This window comes from Armigeres subalbatus, chromosome 3 (assembly GCF_024139115.2).
Source record: "Armigeres subalbatus isolate Guangzhou_Male chromosome 3, GZ_Asu_2, whole genome shotgun sequence".
In the NCBI taxonomy this organism is placed as follows: domain Eukaryota; kingdom Metazoa; phylum Arthropoda; class Insecta; order Diptera; family Culicidae; genus Armigeres; species Armigeres subalbatus.
The window spans coordinates 150,459,471-150,473,110 of NC_085141.1; the positions used below are offsets into that span (position 1 = coordinate 150,459,471).

General features: G+C 46.3%; 1 protein-coding gene across 1 annotated transcript; it reads left to right on the plus strand.

Annotated features, from left to right (window-relative positions):
• The first annotated feature begins 4,905 nt into the window (after window positions 1-4,905).
• On the plus strand, window positions 4,906-11,219 carry LOC134222055 (histone H1-III-like). The gene is made up of 3 exons (XM_062701204.1): window positions 4,906-5,511; window positions 10,791-10,921; window positions 11,027-11,219. The coding sequence occupies exons 1-3, from the start codon at window positions 4,906-4,908 to the stop codon at window positions 11,217-11,219; spliced, it is 930 nt and encodes a 309-aa protein (XP_062557188.1).
• Window positions 11,220-13,640: the final 2,421 nt, after the last annotated feature.

The following is a 13,640-nucleotide window of genomic DNA, read 5'->3' on the forward strand; positions in this document are numbered from 1 at the left end:
TCGGCTCAATGGACCTGCTGGGATGTTTAGCGCTACATGAATACATCGCTCAGGGCTTGGTTGATCAGGTAAATCGTATGTTCTGAACTAAAGACCATTTTGGAAACCCTGAAATAGGTTACGTTAATTCAAAACTCGATAATTTCATGTATTATGATCACATAGATATTTTTGGACATATTATCAGCTTTGGACATTATGTTTCTAGAGATATTTTCTGATGCATTCGAGGATATGTACTGCAGAACAGTTTGGACGGTCTAGGACATCCGAAAAATATATTTCAACACCTTTTTAGCTTATTCAATACTAGTTTTGGCAGGATCGAGCGGAAAAACCCAAATCTGTACGCAAAATCAATATAAAAAAGTCGTCCTGAAAGGGTTAAAAAAAGTGAACTCAGTAGCTGCTTAAAAGAAAGCTTCTACATGTGAAACACAAAGTCTCTTGAACTGTGATAATGTAGTTGCACGTTTGATATGTGTAGGCATCGTATTAGATTAATAACAAAGAATTTTGTAATCTGTTTATTACTTTGAAAATGAATACCATTGTTAATTACACAATTGCTTCACAGAGAGCCACTGCATAGCATCCAACAAAAAAGTTAAGGAAGTGAATCTGCTACATCTCAGAATCAAACGCATAATCTTATTCTGCATACGCTGCAATCTCTATATCTGTATCTGATTTGCTAAAACCAGAATAGAAGAACAAAAGTCCAAGTTAGGAGAGATGATTGATTTGAACAACTGTATTTTACTTGCAATATTAAATTTGTTTTTCAGCCGACAGAGAAGTCCATTCTTCTTGGCTATGTTCTTGATGACATTCTCAATTTCAACTTATCATCAATAATCATGCCAAGATATTTAATTTCTCGTACGCGGTGTCTTGTCATCACTTTTCACCGAGACATTATCAATTGAACGATTTCGCGAAATAATCATATACTTTGAGTTATTAATAATCAATTTTAACTGATTGTACTTCTACCATCTACTTAAATAATGCAAATCTGCATTCAAGTGTTCAATCGCATCTTCTTAGTCTTTAGCTGCAATGAATAACATTTGTATGAGAGCCCTCCCTTCCCGCAGGGGGGGGGGGCACAAACCACCAAAGAAACATTTCCTGATTTCAAAAAACTTCACATACCAAATTTGGTTCCATTTGCTTGATTAGTTTATGAGTTATGTGTAAATTTCGATTTCATTAGTATGTGAGCCCCCCCCCCCCTTGCAGCCAGGGGAGGGCTCACGAACTATCACGGAAACATGTCTTGCCTATTATATCCACCACATGCCAAATTTGGTTACATTTTGCTTGATCAGTTTCCGAATTATGCTGACATTTATGTTTCATTTATATGAGAGCCCTCCCTTCCAGAAGGGGGGGGGGGATCACGAATCACCACAGAAACATTTCTTGACTTCAAAAACCTTGACATGCCAACTTTGGTTGCATTTGCTTGATTAGTCCTCGAGTTATGCTGGATTTTTTTTATTTATGTGGAAGCCCCCCCCCCATTCAGAAGGGGGAGGGGTCTCCAAGCATTATAAAAACCTTCTCGACTCCGAAAACCCCTGCATACTAGTTTTCGCGCCGAATGGTTCAGTAGTTTCCGAGTCTATAATGATCAGCCAGTCAGACAGATATCCATTTGTAGGTATATATTATATACGACTATTTTACCCCATATTCCCCTAAAACTAACATACTCTCCAGATAAAATACCACTGCGCTTACCCAACAATATTCTAATCATTCAGATTCAATCATAAATATGTCGTAAACTGCTTGTAACGGCTGCATTCTGTTCATAATACTAAAGTTCTGGGGGAAGTTGGGGAAAAACGTCCAAAAAGTCCTATTAGGAATGGCGTGCCGTCTCCGAAATTACCCCCATTCGATTCCTGGGAAAATTTTATTTAAGAAAAGTTGTTGGTCACAATTTTCGTTCAGCGGCCTTTTGAGTTATTGAATTTTGCCTGAAACATGCAACATTTTCCCCATTGTGCACCGGTTCCTGCGTACTTTTACCCCACAGTCCCAAAAATTATTCAAGTAATGGTTTTGACTTCTTGGAAAACCAACCGGATTGGTGTTCTGTACCATAAAGTACTCTATACAATAGGTTATCGAAATGGTATAATGTTCACCTGAATGAACGTATATATGGTAATGAAATACTAGTTGCGGAAATCCAATTATTTTTAGCAAAATGACCAAAAAGTTATCTAACTCCATATCTCCCTTGTTGTTCATTCAAATCGTTTACAATTACACATGATAATAGTTGACCAGAATACCTGTCAAACTGATGCAGTGCTGCTAGTTTATCCTTTTTTATTACTTCAAAAAATCGAAAACGTACTCTTACCCCACGCGCACTCTTGCCCCACTCTACTCTATATACTGACACCATTAAACGAAAGATATCCAAAACTGATTTCTAAAAGTACAAACCATTGTACCTTGCGGGCATACCCTGTAATTTCCTAAAATCAAACTCAATTTTCCAGGGATCACGTACGCTACGTTTTCAAACCACGTGTTTTCCTTATTGATGAACCATTCAATACTGATCCTCAACCAAATTCAATCTGCAGCTTAAAAATTTTTTTTTTTTATTATTTTTAAGATTCACTTTGCAGTTTTTCCAATTCAGAAACTGTTTTTCGTTGCTACTGCACAAAGCTTCTATCTATCGCTAAGTGGAACATGCACTCGTTCTCGGGTACCACTGTACCACAAAGTGTGGTACGCCTTGATATGAACAATCAACGAGCTAAATATAGGAGTGCGACTAACTTCGGGAGGAACTTCACTGAAGTCCCATCTTGTGAAGACTTTCATGTAGAGTGCCAAACCGAACTCATTCAAACCCTTCGCAAAATGTCCCATTTTGCGACCGACTATCGTGTTGCTTCGTTAAGCGTCTTTTTTGAACGAATTATAAATTCTCCCTAAGCGTCCCGCATAGAGATTTTTTTTTGCCACATCCGAAAACGATGTTCCTCCTAAGCGTCCCGCTTTGAGGTATATTTCTTCTCGAACGTCCCGTTCCGAGGCACGCTTAGCTGCTTCCAAGCATCCTGCTTCGAAGAATTTGTATTTACGAAGGTCCCGTCCCGAGACAATCGTTGTTACTCCAAAGCGTCCCGCTTTGAGTTTGTTATCGAAAGTTCTATTTCGAGATAAGTTCTTCCTGAGCATCCCGCTTACAGAAACACAATAATTATTATCTATGAAGATCCAATTCCACGCTATACGTTGAAAACATCTCCAACTGTTTTCGTCTAAAATATCCAAGTAAACTAAAATGTTACAAAAAATCCACGGAAAATGTCCGATTCTGGACAGAAATTAGTTTTGTTCAACTTCCTTACGAACGTGTCTTGGGCTGTTCCAAATAATTAACCAAACTACTCGTGCCGAATATTGTTTTCCAAAATGTTTGTTTCTTTTACATTCCACAAAAATCGTTAGTTGCTTACCGAAAGATCCAATTACAGGGATGTTAGCTCCTGGGAGGGAGCCAGCTTCACCGTGATTCGCTTTTTATTCTGATGTCCACTCGGACACCAAAACCTGGCAGGATCACCATTGTGGGGAGTTGATTTGCACACAGCTGATGTTGCTTCCGACCAGCTCGATTGTCCGACGAAGAAAGAGGAAGAGTCATGGATTGCTATGTGCTAATCGACCACCGTGATGAATCATGCATGATGCAATCGTTAAACGGATAGATGAAGGTATGTTCATCCATCGACCAACATGTAAGGGGTATGCCTCTAAGTACACACTGAAGGTAATTAACTCATACCCCACAGATCCTCAACACCCCTCCCAGGACAAGAACATCTGAGGTCCACCGTCTGGCCGGAATAAAAACCTTACATGAACGCTTTGGTGAGTGTAAAGAAAAGTTTAGGGTCCGTTGCTTGCACTCGGACCAAGAAGCGCTTAGGGCGCTGGTTCCAATCTAGGTTATCAAATTTCATTTAATGTATATAGAGTAGTTAGGTTATCAAATTTCAGTTTTTTGTAATTCCAAACCAATGCCTTTTATAGGCTTAATTTGTAGGAGTATTATTTTTAAACCATATACAATTGTTGGTAAAGTCAACATCATAAATTATTAGAGATGAAGGATCATAAGGTCAACCACTCAAAATGTAAAATACGTTTAAAACCAAATATGCTGAAATAAAAATGAATTTAAGTTAAAAAAAAAGTAAGTTTGGCTCTTCGGCTTTAGTTTGGGCTTTTCGATTTATTCAATGAATAATGCTGTGCAAACGAATTACATACACGCCATCGTTGTGTTTTTGTCCTTTCCGTGTACCGGAAGGAGGCTCTACAGCGTTTTTTTTTTTGTGTCTGAATTTTACCCACTAACCACCCTGCCGGCGAAGTAGCTTCTCCAAATGTCACTCGCCCCATGTGAGCCTTATTTGGGTGCTCACCCTAACACTACGCTGGCATGCCTCGAGGTGTGTGTGTGTGTGTGTTTGTGTGTGAAACTCTGAAATGTCGATAAATGAGCCGGATTTCTTATGCGTCGGGGTTTGGAATTTCATCGCACTGCGCGGAGAATCGATTTGGATGGGACCATTTCGAACAACAAACCCGGCCGGAGTCCGCTGGGCGGCGAGTGTACCGACAGAGCTTGACCACTGGTCGATCAAACCGATCGGAAGCCTCTCGTAACCGGCGAATGGGTCGATTTCAATTTCCTGGAACGGTCCGAAATGGCCAGAGCCATTCACGGATTCGTGATTGCCCATCCCTAACACAGACATCATAAATCGCGCACCACCTTCGAAAATGTGTTGCCAGCACTCATTCCGCTGATTTCGATCGACCACGTACGACTACCCGCCGCATCACAGTAGCAAGATGTCTGAAGTTGCCGCTGTCACGACGACCGACGCAATCGCATCCAACGTTGCTTCACCACGCGCTGGTACGAAGAAAAAGTCGGGAGAAGCTAAACCGAAGCCGAAACTACCACGGACCCATCCACCGATGTCGGAAATGGTGACCACTGCCATCGAAACGTTGAAAGGTGGACGCCACGGATCGTCCCTGCAGGCCATCAAGAAGTACATCGGGGCCAACTACAAGTGCGATGTCGTCAAGCTGGCTCCATTCCTCCGGAAGGCTCTCCGGGGCGGTGTCGAGAAGGGCACCTTTGTCCAAATCAAGGGAACGGGTGCTTCCGGATCGTTCAAGCTGGTGAAGGCAACGGCGGCTGCGGACGCTGCTAGTCACACCAGCCGGAAAGCAAAAGTCCAAGATGACACCACCATGAAGACGACAGCGAAACAGAGGAAGAAGAAGAAGGTGGCAGTGCCCAAGAAAAGCGCCACCGCCGCGAGTGGACGCGTGGGAAAACCTGCTACCGTCAAGCAGAAGGCCACCAAACACGCGAAAACCAGATCTCCGCCGCCAAGAAAGCTTCTTCTCCCGCTGCTGTACCGAAAAAGGCTGCCGCTGGTGGTGGTAAGAAGAAGTAAAGGCCCGACACCGTCGATGATCATGATCATCAATCGCGAACCGCGAGCAAAATCAGTCCTTTTCAGGGCTACCACTTTGGATCCCAAGAGGAGAGGTATTTACCGCTGTCGCGAACGAAATCATCTTCCAGTTTGATTTTCGGCCCGGTTCGAGGATGTTTTGGGCATGACTGTATCCTTTGGGATTGCCACCAGTCAATCAGTCAGTCAGCTCTGGCTGTTCGGTGCGCTGCGCCTGGCCAGAGAGTGCGCGCCAACGATGAACGAGACCGGCTTGTGCGCGTGTCTCCTCGTTGGTGGACTTTTCCTTGCCCCAGTCCAGGACTACTGTCAGTCGACCGGGTCAGGCAGTCCAGAAGCTGCACACCATTACACCTGTTCGGGCTGTGTGTGTGTGTGTCTGTGCCGAAGAAGGCCACCGCCGCTGATGGTAAGAAGAAGTAGAGGCCCGATACAAACACAAACCAATCAGTCCTTTTCAGGGCTACCACTTTGGATCCCAAGAGGAGAGGTATTTACCGCTGGCTGGAGTTCGACTCTAGGATACAGCACACTGTATCCTATTTGTGTGCAATGGGGCATGCATAGAAAAGCCCCATGTTCCAGCAGTTGCGAGCCATCGAAGATACGGTAGCATTGTAGTACGGCTAGCATGCAATACCAATGAATGGCCTGCTTTGAGCGTACTTACAGCGGCACACCAGGAGTTAATTTTCTGAAATCAGTATGGCGAAAGGCATCTAAGGTTCGATTTCCCAAAATTAAGTACCTTCATCGGTACCAAATAGTTTTCCATAAGAAGTTCCTAATTTTGAGCAAACCCGCGTTAGATCGTCTTTCGGCCATACAGGCTCTCTCTCTCTCTCTCTCTCTCTCTCTCTCTCTCTCTCTCTCTCTCTCTCTCTCTCTCTCTCTCTCTCCCACTCTCTCTCTCTCTCTCTCTCTCTCTCTCTCTCTCTCTCTCTCTCTCTCTCTCTCTCTCTCTCTCTCTCTCTCTCTCTCTCTCTCTCTCTCTCTCTCTCTCTCTCTCTCTCTCTCTCTCTCTCTCTCTCTCTCTCTCTCTCTCTCTCTCTCTCTCTCTCTCTCTCTCTCTCTCTCTCTCTCTCTCTCTCTCTCTCTCTCTCTCTCTCTCTCTCTCTCTCTCTCTCTCTCTCTCTCTCTCTCTCTCTCTCTCTCTCTCTCTCTCTCTCTCTCTCTCTCTCTCTCTCTCTCTCTCTCTCTCTCTCTCTCTCTCTCTCTCTCTCTCTCTTCTCTCTCTCTCTCTCTCTCTCTCTCTCTCTCTCTCTCTCTCTCTCTCTCTCTCTCTCTCTCTCTCTCTTTCTTTCTTTACACTTTTAGCAGCGCTGTGGTGTGCGTGTGAGCGTGTCTGCTAGTAGTTGTAGTAAAATTCTTCTTTATTTAAATTATTATTATTACTATTATTATGCTTTTACTTAATTTTTAAAATATAATGTATCATGACGGCCTTCAGGAGGCGCTAGTGTGTTTTTTAAAATTTGATAACCTAACTACTATGTACACTAATATTTTATTCCGGCCAGACGGTGGACCTCGGATGTTCTTGTCCTGGGAGGGGTGTTGAGGATCATCCTCAGAAATTTGTTTTGGACCCGTTGAAGTTTGAGGTGGTGGGTTTTAGCGCAAGCTTATTTTTCAGGGACAATGACGACCGGCGGTTGATCAAAGGGTACAGTAGTTTCAACAAGACGTTACGCTTTGTCACCGTTTTGTCAACCTGTTGCCTGAAAATAAGCTTGCTGTCGAGGGTCAAGCCAAGATAGTCGGCCTCATTGGCCCATTCCACAGTCGTGCCATTGAGGATGATTTTACAGTCCCCAGGCGGAACAAGTTTAGGGGATTTGGAGTGGGGGAAAATGATGACCTGGGTCTTCGCCGCGTTGATACAGATCTTCCAGCTGGTGAGGTACTCTGTCAGGGCACCCAGGCCTCGTTGGAGTTTTGCCACTAGCGCTCTGATCACTCTACCGTTGTAGACGATGGATGTGTCATCTGCGAACAGAGACAGAATGCCGCCTTCTGGAGGTGAACCGATTGAAAAGCAGGGGCCCGAGGATACTGCCCTGGGGGACGCCTGCGACGATGTTGTGCGCATTGGAACTCGCTCCGCTGATTGAGACCCGGAATGTCCTTGCCGACAGGTAATTGTTGATGATTTTCACCAGATAGCTGGGAAGATTGTAGCGTTGTAGTTTGTACACCAGGCCATCATGCCATACATTGTCAAATGCCTTCTCGACATCGAGTAAGGCCATGGCGGATGTTTTCGAGACAAACTTGTTCCGCCTGAGGACGTTGGTAACTCGGGTCAGTTGGTGTACAGTTGACCGACCGCGTCGGAAACCAAACTATTCCTCGAGCAAGATGTTGAGATTTTCGGCAGACTCAAGTAACCGATGATGAATAGCTTTTTCGAATAGCTTGGATAACCCTTAGAGAAGGCTGATGGGCCGATAACTTTTGGGGGAGGAAGGATCCTTCCCAGGCTTCCGGATGGGGATGACTTTCGCTGACTTTCAGTCCATTTGATATAGGCCGTCAATTCGTCAGCTGAGATCTCCAACACCTCCGAGAAGTCGTTGGGAATCAAATGGATGTTGTTAGCATGCTCGTTGACGGCTGCTCCGTGTGGACTGACGATGTTCTGCCCAAGATTGTGTGAGCTGACGAAGTGACGACCTATTTCAGCGACCTTCTCTGCAGGAATTATTAAGCGATTCTTAGAGCCATTATTGTCTAGTGGGATCAAAGGTGGAATGGGCCGAGGCTTGGATTTTAGAATTTTGGTCATTTTCCAGAACGGCTTAGCATAACCTGGGAGAGTGCGGATCTTATTCGAGAAGTCGTTATTTTTGAAATCCACCATTCTGGCCTTGATAATTTTTGTGATTCGATTGCAGCGTGCCTTAAGCTCAGGCAGTCCAGTACGCTGAAACTGCCTGCGAGTGACATTCCGCAATCGAATCAAATCTTTGGTGAGTGTGTCGATGTTTAAGGAGTTGCTTACCTGCCGAGCCGTCGGGACATGCTGCTCTGTGGCCACCGAGATTGCCTCTTCGATGGCGCACAGCTGGCGGTCGATACTTTCCGGCGTCTCCGGACGCACCTCGTAATCGACGGTGTTATCGACGCACTGCTGGAAACGCTGCCAGTTCACTCGGTGGTAGTTCCGCCGTAACTGCTGGTGCCGATTGACCGAGGAGCCCAGTTCCGCCACCACCGGATAGTGATCCGAACTGAGCTCCTGGTATACAACCGGCTGCGAGACGTGGTCACTCAGGTTTGTTAGGTAGAGGTCGAGCGTTGCGTGGGCACCGGACCGACTCAGCCGAGTGGGGGAATCCGGGCTCAAGATCGTGTAGTGGCCTTCCTCCATGTCGTTGCTCCAGATGGTGCCGTTTCAATTGCCGCGACTGTTGCCTCAGGCTTGATGTTTGGCATTCAAGTCGCCGGCAATGATATACTGGCCTTGCCTCCGCGTCAGCTTGACGATGTCCCTCCGAAGGGCAGCCGATGATCCATCGCCGGCTTTGGCTTGCGTTGGACAGTACGCCGCGATGAGCGCGATTGTGCCGACCGAAGTGGAGATTTCGACACCGATGGCCTCGATGACACTGAGCTGGAAGCTTGGAAGCAGACGACAGTTGATGTTGTAGCGAAGAGCGATGGCCACACCACCTCCCCTGGTCGGCCGGTCGAGTCGCACGATGCGGAAGTCCGGGATGTTGATGTTCACCTCCGGTTTTAGGTGCGTTTCGGTGATGAACGCCACGTCTATTTCCTTCTCCTCAAGGAAATCCTTCAGCTCAATTATTTTGCTCTTGAGCGAGCAAACGTTCAAGTTGACCAGGCCCACCCTAGCAGCCATTTTCGATGATGAACATGCCAAGAGTGAAGACCTGGTCGAAGCGGGTTTTGCAGCTGCGCAGTCGAGTGGCGAGCTGCGCGAAGATCGGCATCAGTTGCTCCGGAGTATACAGCGGAGCAGATTCTAGCGGTGGGACGGCTTCGTTCTCCGACTGCCGATGGAACCCAGGAGGAGGGAGCGAGGGCCATTCGCTGGTGGATGGTGCCGACGATGTTGGAGGTTGGACCGATGCAGCTGCCGCTGCCAGTCGCTTGTGCGGCTGTAGCGGTGGGAGTATTGGAATCACACGACGGGGAGCCGGGATGGCTGGAAAGTTCACCTCGTTGATTACAGGAACACGGTTCTTTTTCGGCATGGTCCTGGTGGAAGCCTTCTTCCGAATTTCCAGGAACTCGGCTCGCTTTGGGCAGCCCTTTGTGGTGGCCCGATGTTTGTCGCCACAGTTGGCGCACTTGGGATCGGCCACCTCCATTTTGTCGCACTCGTCCGTCGGATGGGGTTCCCCACACTTGTTGCAGCGCGGCTTCATGCGGCAGTTCCTGGTGCCGTGCCCGAAATTGAAGCAGTTGGTGCACTGCGTGACGTCGCGGTGCACTGGCCGATATCGCTCCCAGTCAACGACGGTGTAATTTATAACGCCGACCAGCTTCAGGTCCTTCCACGTGGTGGAGCCGTGCTCCAGGTGGACCAGGTAAAGCTGGTCGCGATATCTCCTCGTCTTGTGACGAGCGATCTTGTGCACGGCCACCGGTTTCAATCCGCAACTTTCGAGCTCAGTTTTTAACTCCTCTTCCTTCATGTCGTGGAGTCCTCGCAGCAAAGCCTTTAGCGGCTTCGTGCCGGGGTGGTCATGAGTGTAGTACTCATACTTGTGGACTTCGAGGAACTCCACGACGGATTGATGATGGTCCTTGTTTGCCGGCATCACTTTCACGCCCTCGCTGCAGAGCCGAAAAGTACATTTCAGCCCTTTAGCGATCAGCTGGCGAATTTTTGGGCGCAAATCCGGTGGATCGCCCTTGACAAACACGGGCGGGCACTTCTCCTTCCGCTCCGGTTGCACCTGCGGCAGCTGCGATTGCTGCTTCTTCCTCTTTTTCGGCGGATTGCCGGCGTCATCAAGTGGCAACGGAGAGAACACGTTGCTCTGCAAAAGCTGCGCTTAGGCACTTTTCCAGCGACCAAATCGGCCACCGAGTCTCCCATGACGGGTCCGGGAGAAAATAACGCCAACGCGACAAGCGAAAACGTAAACAGCGAACGAACGAGAAAAAAACACTTCGAAAAAATGCGCGAGCAAAAAACACGTCCGTACGTGTTGCTGTCTCGAACTGGAATGATGCCGGAAAAGATGCCTTGGCACTGGTTTTGCGCAACAGCACTGGCATCGAGCGAACGAAAGGCGGTGCCAGAAAGCGGTCACCAATGGTACCGATCACCGAAGGGGCGGTCCCTCGGTCTGCATTGCGCTGGGATACTGGCAAGCCGATGGCAGTTCGAAAGAACTGAAGTTGGAGGGCCAAGCCGGCCGATCACTGTACATGCATAAAAATGATTGTAGAACAAAACATGTTTTAAATAAAGAATAATTTTACTACTACTACTACTTCGAAAGAACGAACGACGCACCGAAGTACCACCCAAGCATGGCACCGAAAACCGGCGGCGGCGGCGGAAAGGCAGCGAAAAAGGCGGCAACGGCTGCAACGGGCAGCGGCAGCGGGAGCGGGACCAAGGCTCAGAAAAACATCGTCAAGGGCGACAAACAACCGAAGCGGAACGCCATCTACAGGGGATGGACAAAATAATTAGGATAGGCAAATTTTGGGTAAAATTAGATGTGTTGTAACTATCTTAGTTTTCATCCGATTTTGACAATTCAGGCATGCCCGAACTAGAAAATTAATCCAGTTTGACGGTATGTCCATGGAACCGATCTTGGCCACCGGGTTCCGGAGATATTCCGGGTTTTTCGGAGGTAGGTTCAAAATCGAAAATTTGAGGTGGATATTAGGAGAAGTTGTGGTTAAAAATTGAATAATATTAGTAATCACAAATGAAGTAGGGCTCTTGCTGATTGGAACCATATATTGAGATTTGGAATCGGACCAGAATCAAGTGAGATATGGCCATTTCTTTATAATCGGTTCCAATCGATACTTATCAAAGGAATCAGGCCACAAATTCTTTTGAATCTCGCTTTTTCATAGGTCGTCCACTATAATTTTATTCTAGAAGGCCTCTAATGTGTCAAGAATGAAAACCAATTGAATAAACGGATCCTGGAGTCGCTGGGATGTCCCCAGGGAACCTGTGAATGGGGACATTTAAATTTTAGCACCAAAATCAGTCATTCGACGGCTCTTTTTCATGATTTTCGATCAGGAAGCGAAGTATGAATATAAAATGGTCAATTGACGGTTCTGACCGCTTCCAGGACCTACGGATTGGATCCAAGGAACCTGTTGAAAGGGACATTTCAGTTTTAGCACCAAAACCAGTCATTCGAAGGCTCTTTTTCATGGTTTCTGATCAGGAAGCGAAGTATGAATATAAAATGGTCCAATGACGGCTCTGGCCGCTTCCAGGATCTACGGATTGGCCTCAGGGAACCTGTGGAAGGGGACATTTTAGTTTTACCACCAAAACCAGTCGTTCGACGGCTTTTTTTCATGGTTTTCGATCAGGAAGCGAAATATGAATATAAAATGGTCAATTGACGGTTCTGACCGCTTCCAAGACCTACGGATTGGCCCGGGGGAACCTGTGAAAGGGGACATTTAAGTTTAGCACCAGAACCAATCATTCGAAGGCTCTTTTTTCATGGTTTTCGATCAGGAAGCGAAGCATGAATATAAAAGAATCCATTGACGGCTCTGACCGCTTTCAAGACCTACGGATTGGCCCCGGGGAACCTGTGGAAGGGGACATTTTAATTTTACCGCCAAAACCAGTCATTCCACGGCTTTTTTTTTATGGTTTTCGATCAGGAAGCGAAGTATGAATATAAAATGGTCCATTGACGGCTCGTACCGTTTTCAGGACCTACGGATTGGCCCCGGGGAACCTGTGGAAGGGGACATCTTAGTTTTAGCACCAAAACCAGTCATTTGAAGGCTCTTTTTTCATGGTTTTCGATCAGGAAGCGAAGCATGAATATAAAATAATCCATTGACGGCTCTGACCGCTTTCTGGACCTGTGGATTAGCTCCGGGAAGCTGTGGAAGGGACATTTTAGTTTTACCACCAAAACCAGTCATTCGACGACTCTTTTTCATGGTTTTCGATCAGGAAGCGAAGTATGAATATAAAATGGTCCATTGACAATTCTGATCGCTTCCAAGACCCACAGGTTGCTCCTGGAGAATCTGTGTAAGGGACATTTTATTTTAAGCATCATAACCAGTCATTCGACGGCTCTTTTCGATTGGTGTGTGACGATTCATACAACGAGCAGTGTGACGATTCATACAAAAATTCTAGAGGTTTAATTCAAAAGTGTCACGAAGGGGAGGGTGGTTGAAAATCGCCGATTTTGCGTAACGTACTTTATGGATCTTCCCTGATTAGGAATCGAGAAATGAATATAAAAGGGATCATTGAGGGCTCTGACCGCTTTTGGACCTACAGATTGACCCAGGAAACCTGTGGAAGGGGACATTTTAGTTTTAGCACCAAAGCTAGTCGTACAACGACTTTTTATGGCTTTGGATCAGGAAGCGAAGTATGAAGTAGGCAGGTTCCCGTGAGCTATCCATAGGTCCAGTAAATGGTCAGATCCGTCAATGGTCCATTTCTTGTTCATACTTCACATTCTGATTGAAATCCAAGAAAAAGAGCCGTCCAATGATTGGTTTTGTGCTAAAACTAAAATGTCCCTTTCCACAGCTCCCCGGGGGCAATCCGTAAGTCCTAGAAGCGGTCAGATCCATTAATGCTCCAATTTATACTCATTCTTCGCTTTCTGATCAAAAATCACGCAAAAAATGCCGTCGAGTTATTGGTTTTGGTGCTGCAACTTAAATGTTTATTTCCACTGGTTTTCCGGGGGGAATCTGTAGTTCCTGAGAGCGGTCAGAGTCATCAATGGTCAATTTTATATTCATACTTTGCTTATATTGCTTACACCAAAATCAATCATTCTACAGCTCTTCGTCGATTTATTGATTTTGGTATAAAACTAAAATGTCCCCTTCCACAGGTTCCTCAGGGGCAACCAGTAAGTCCCG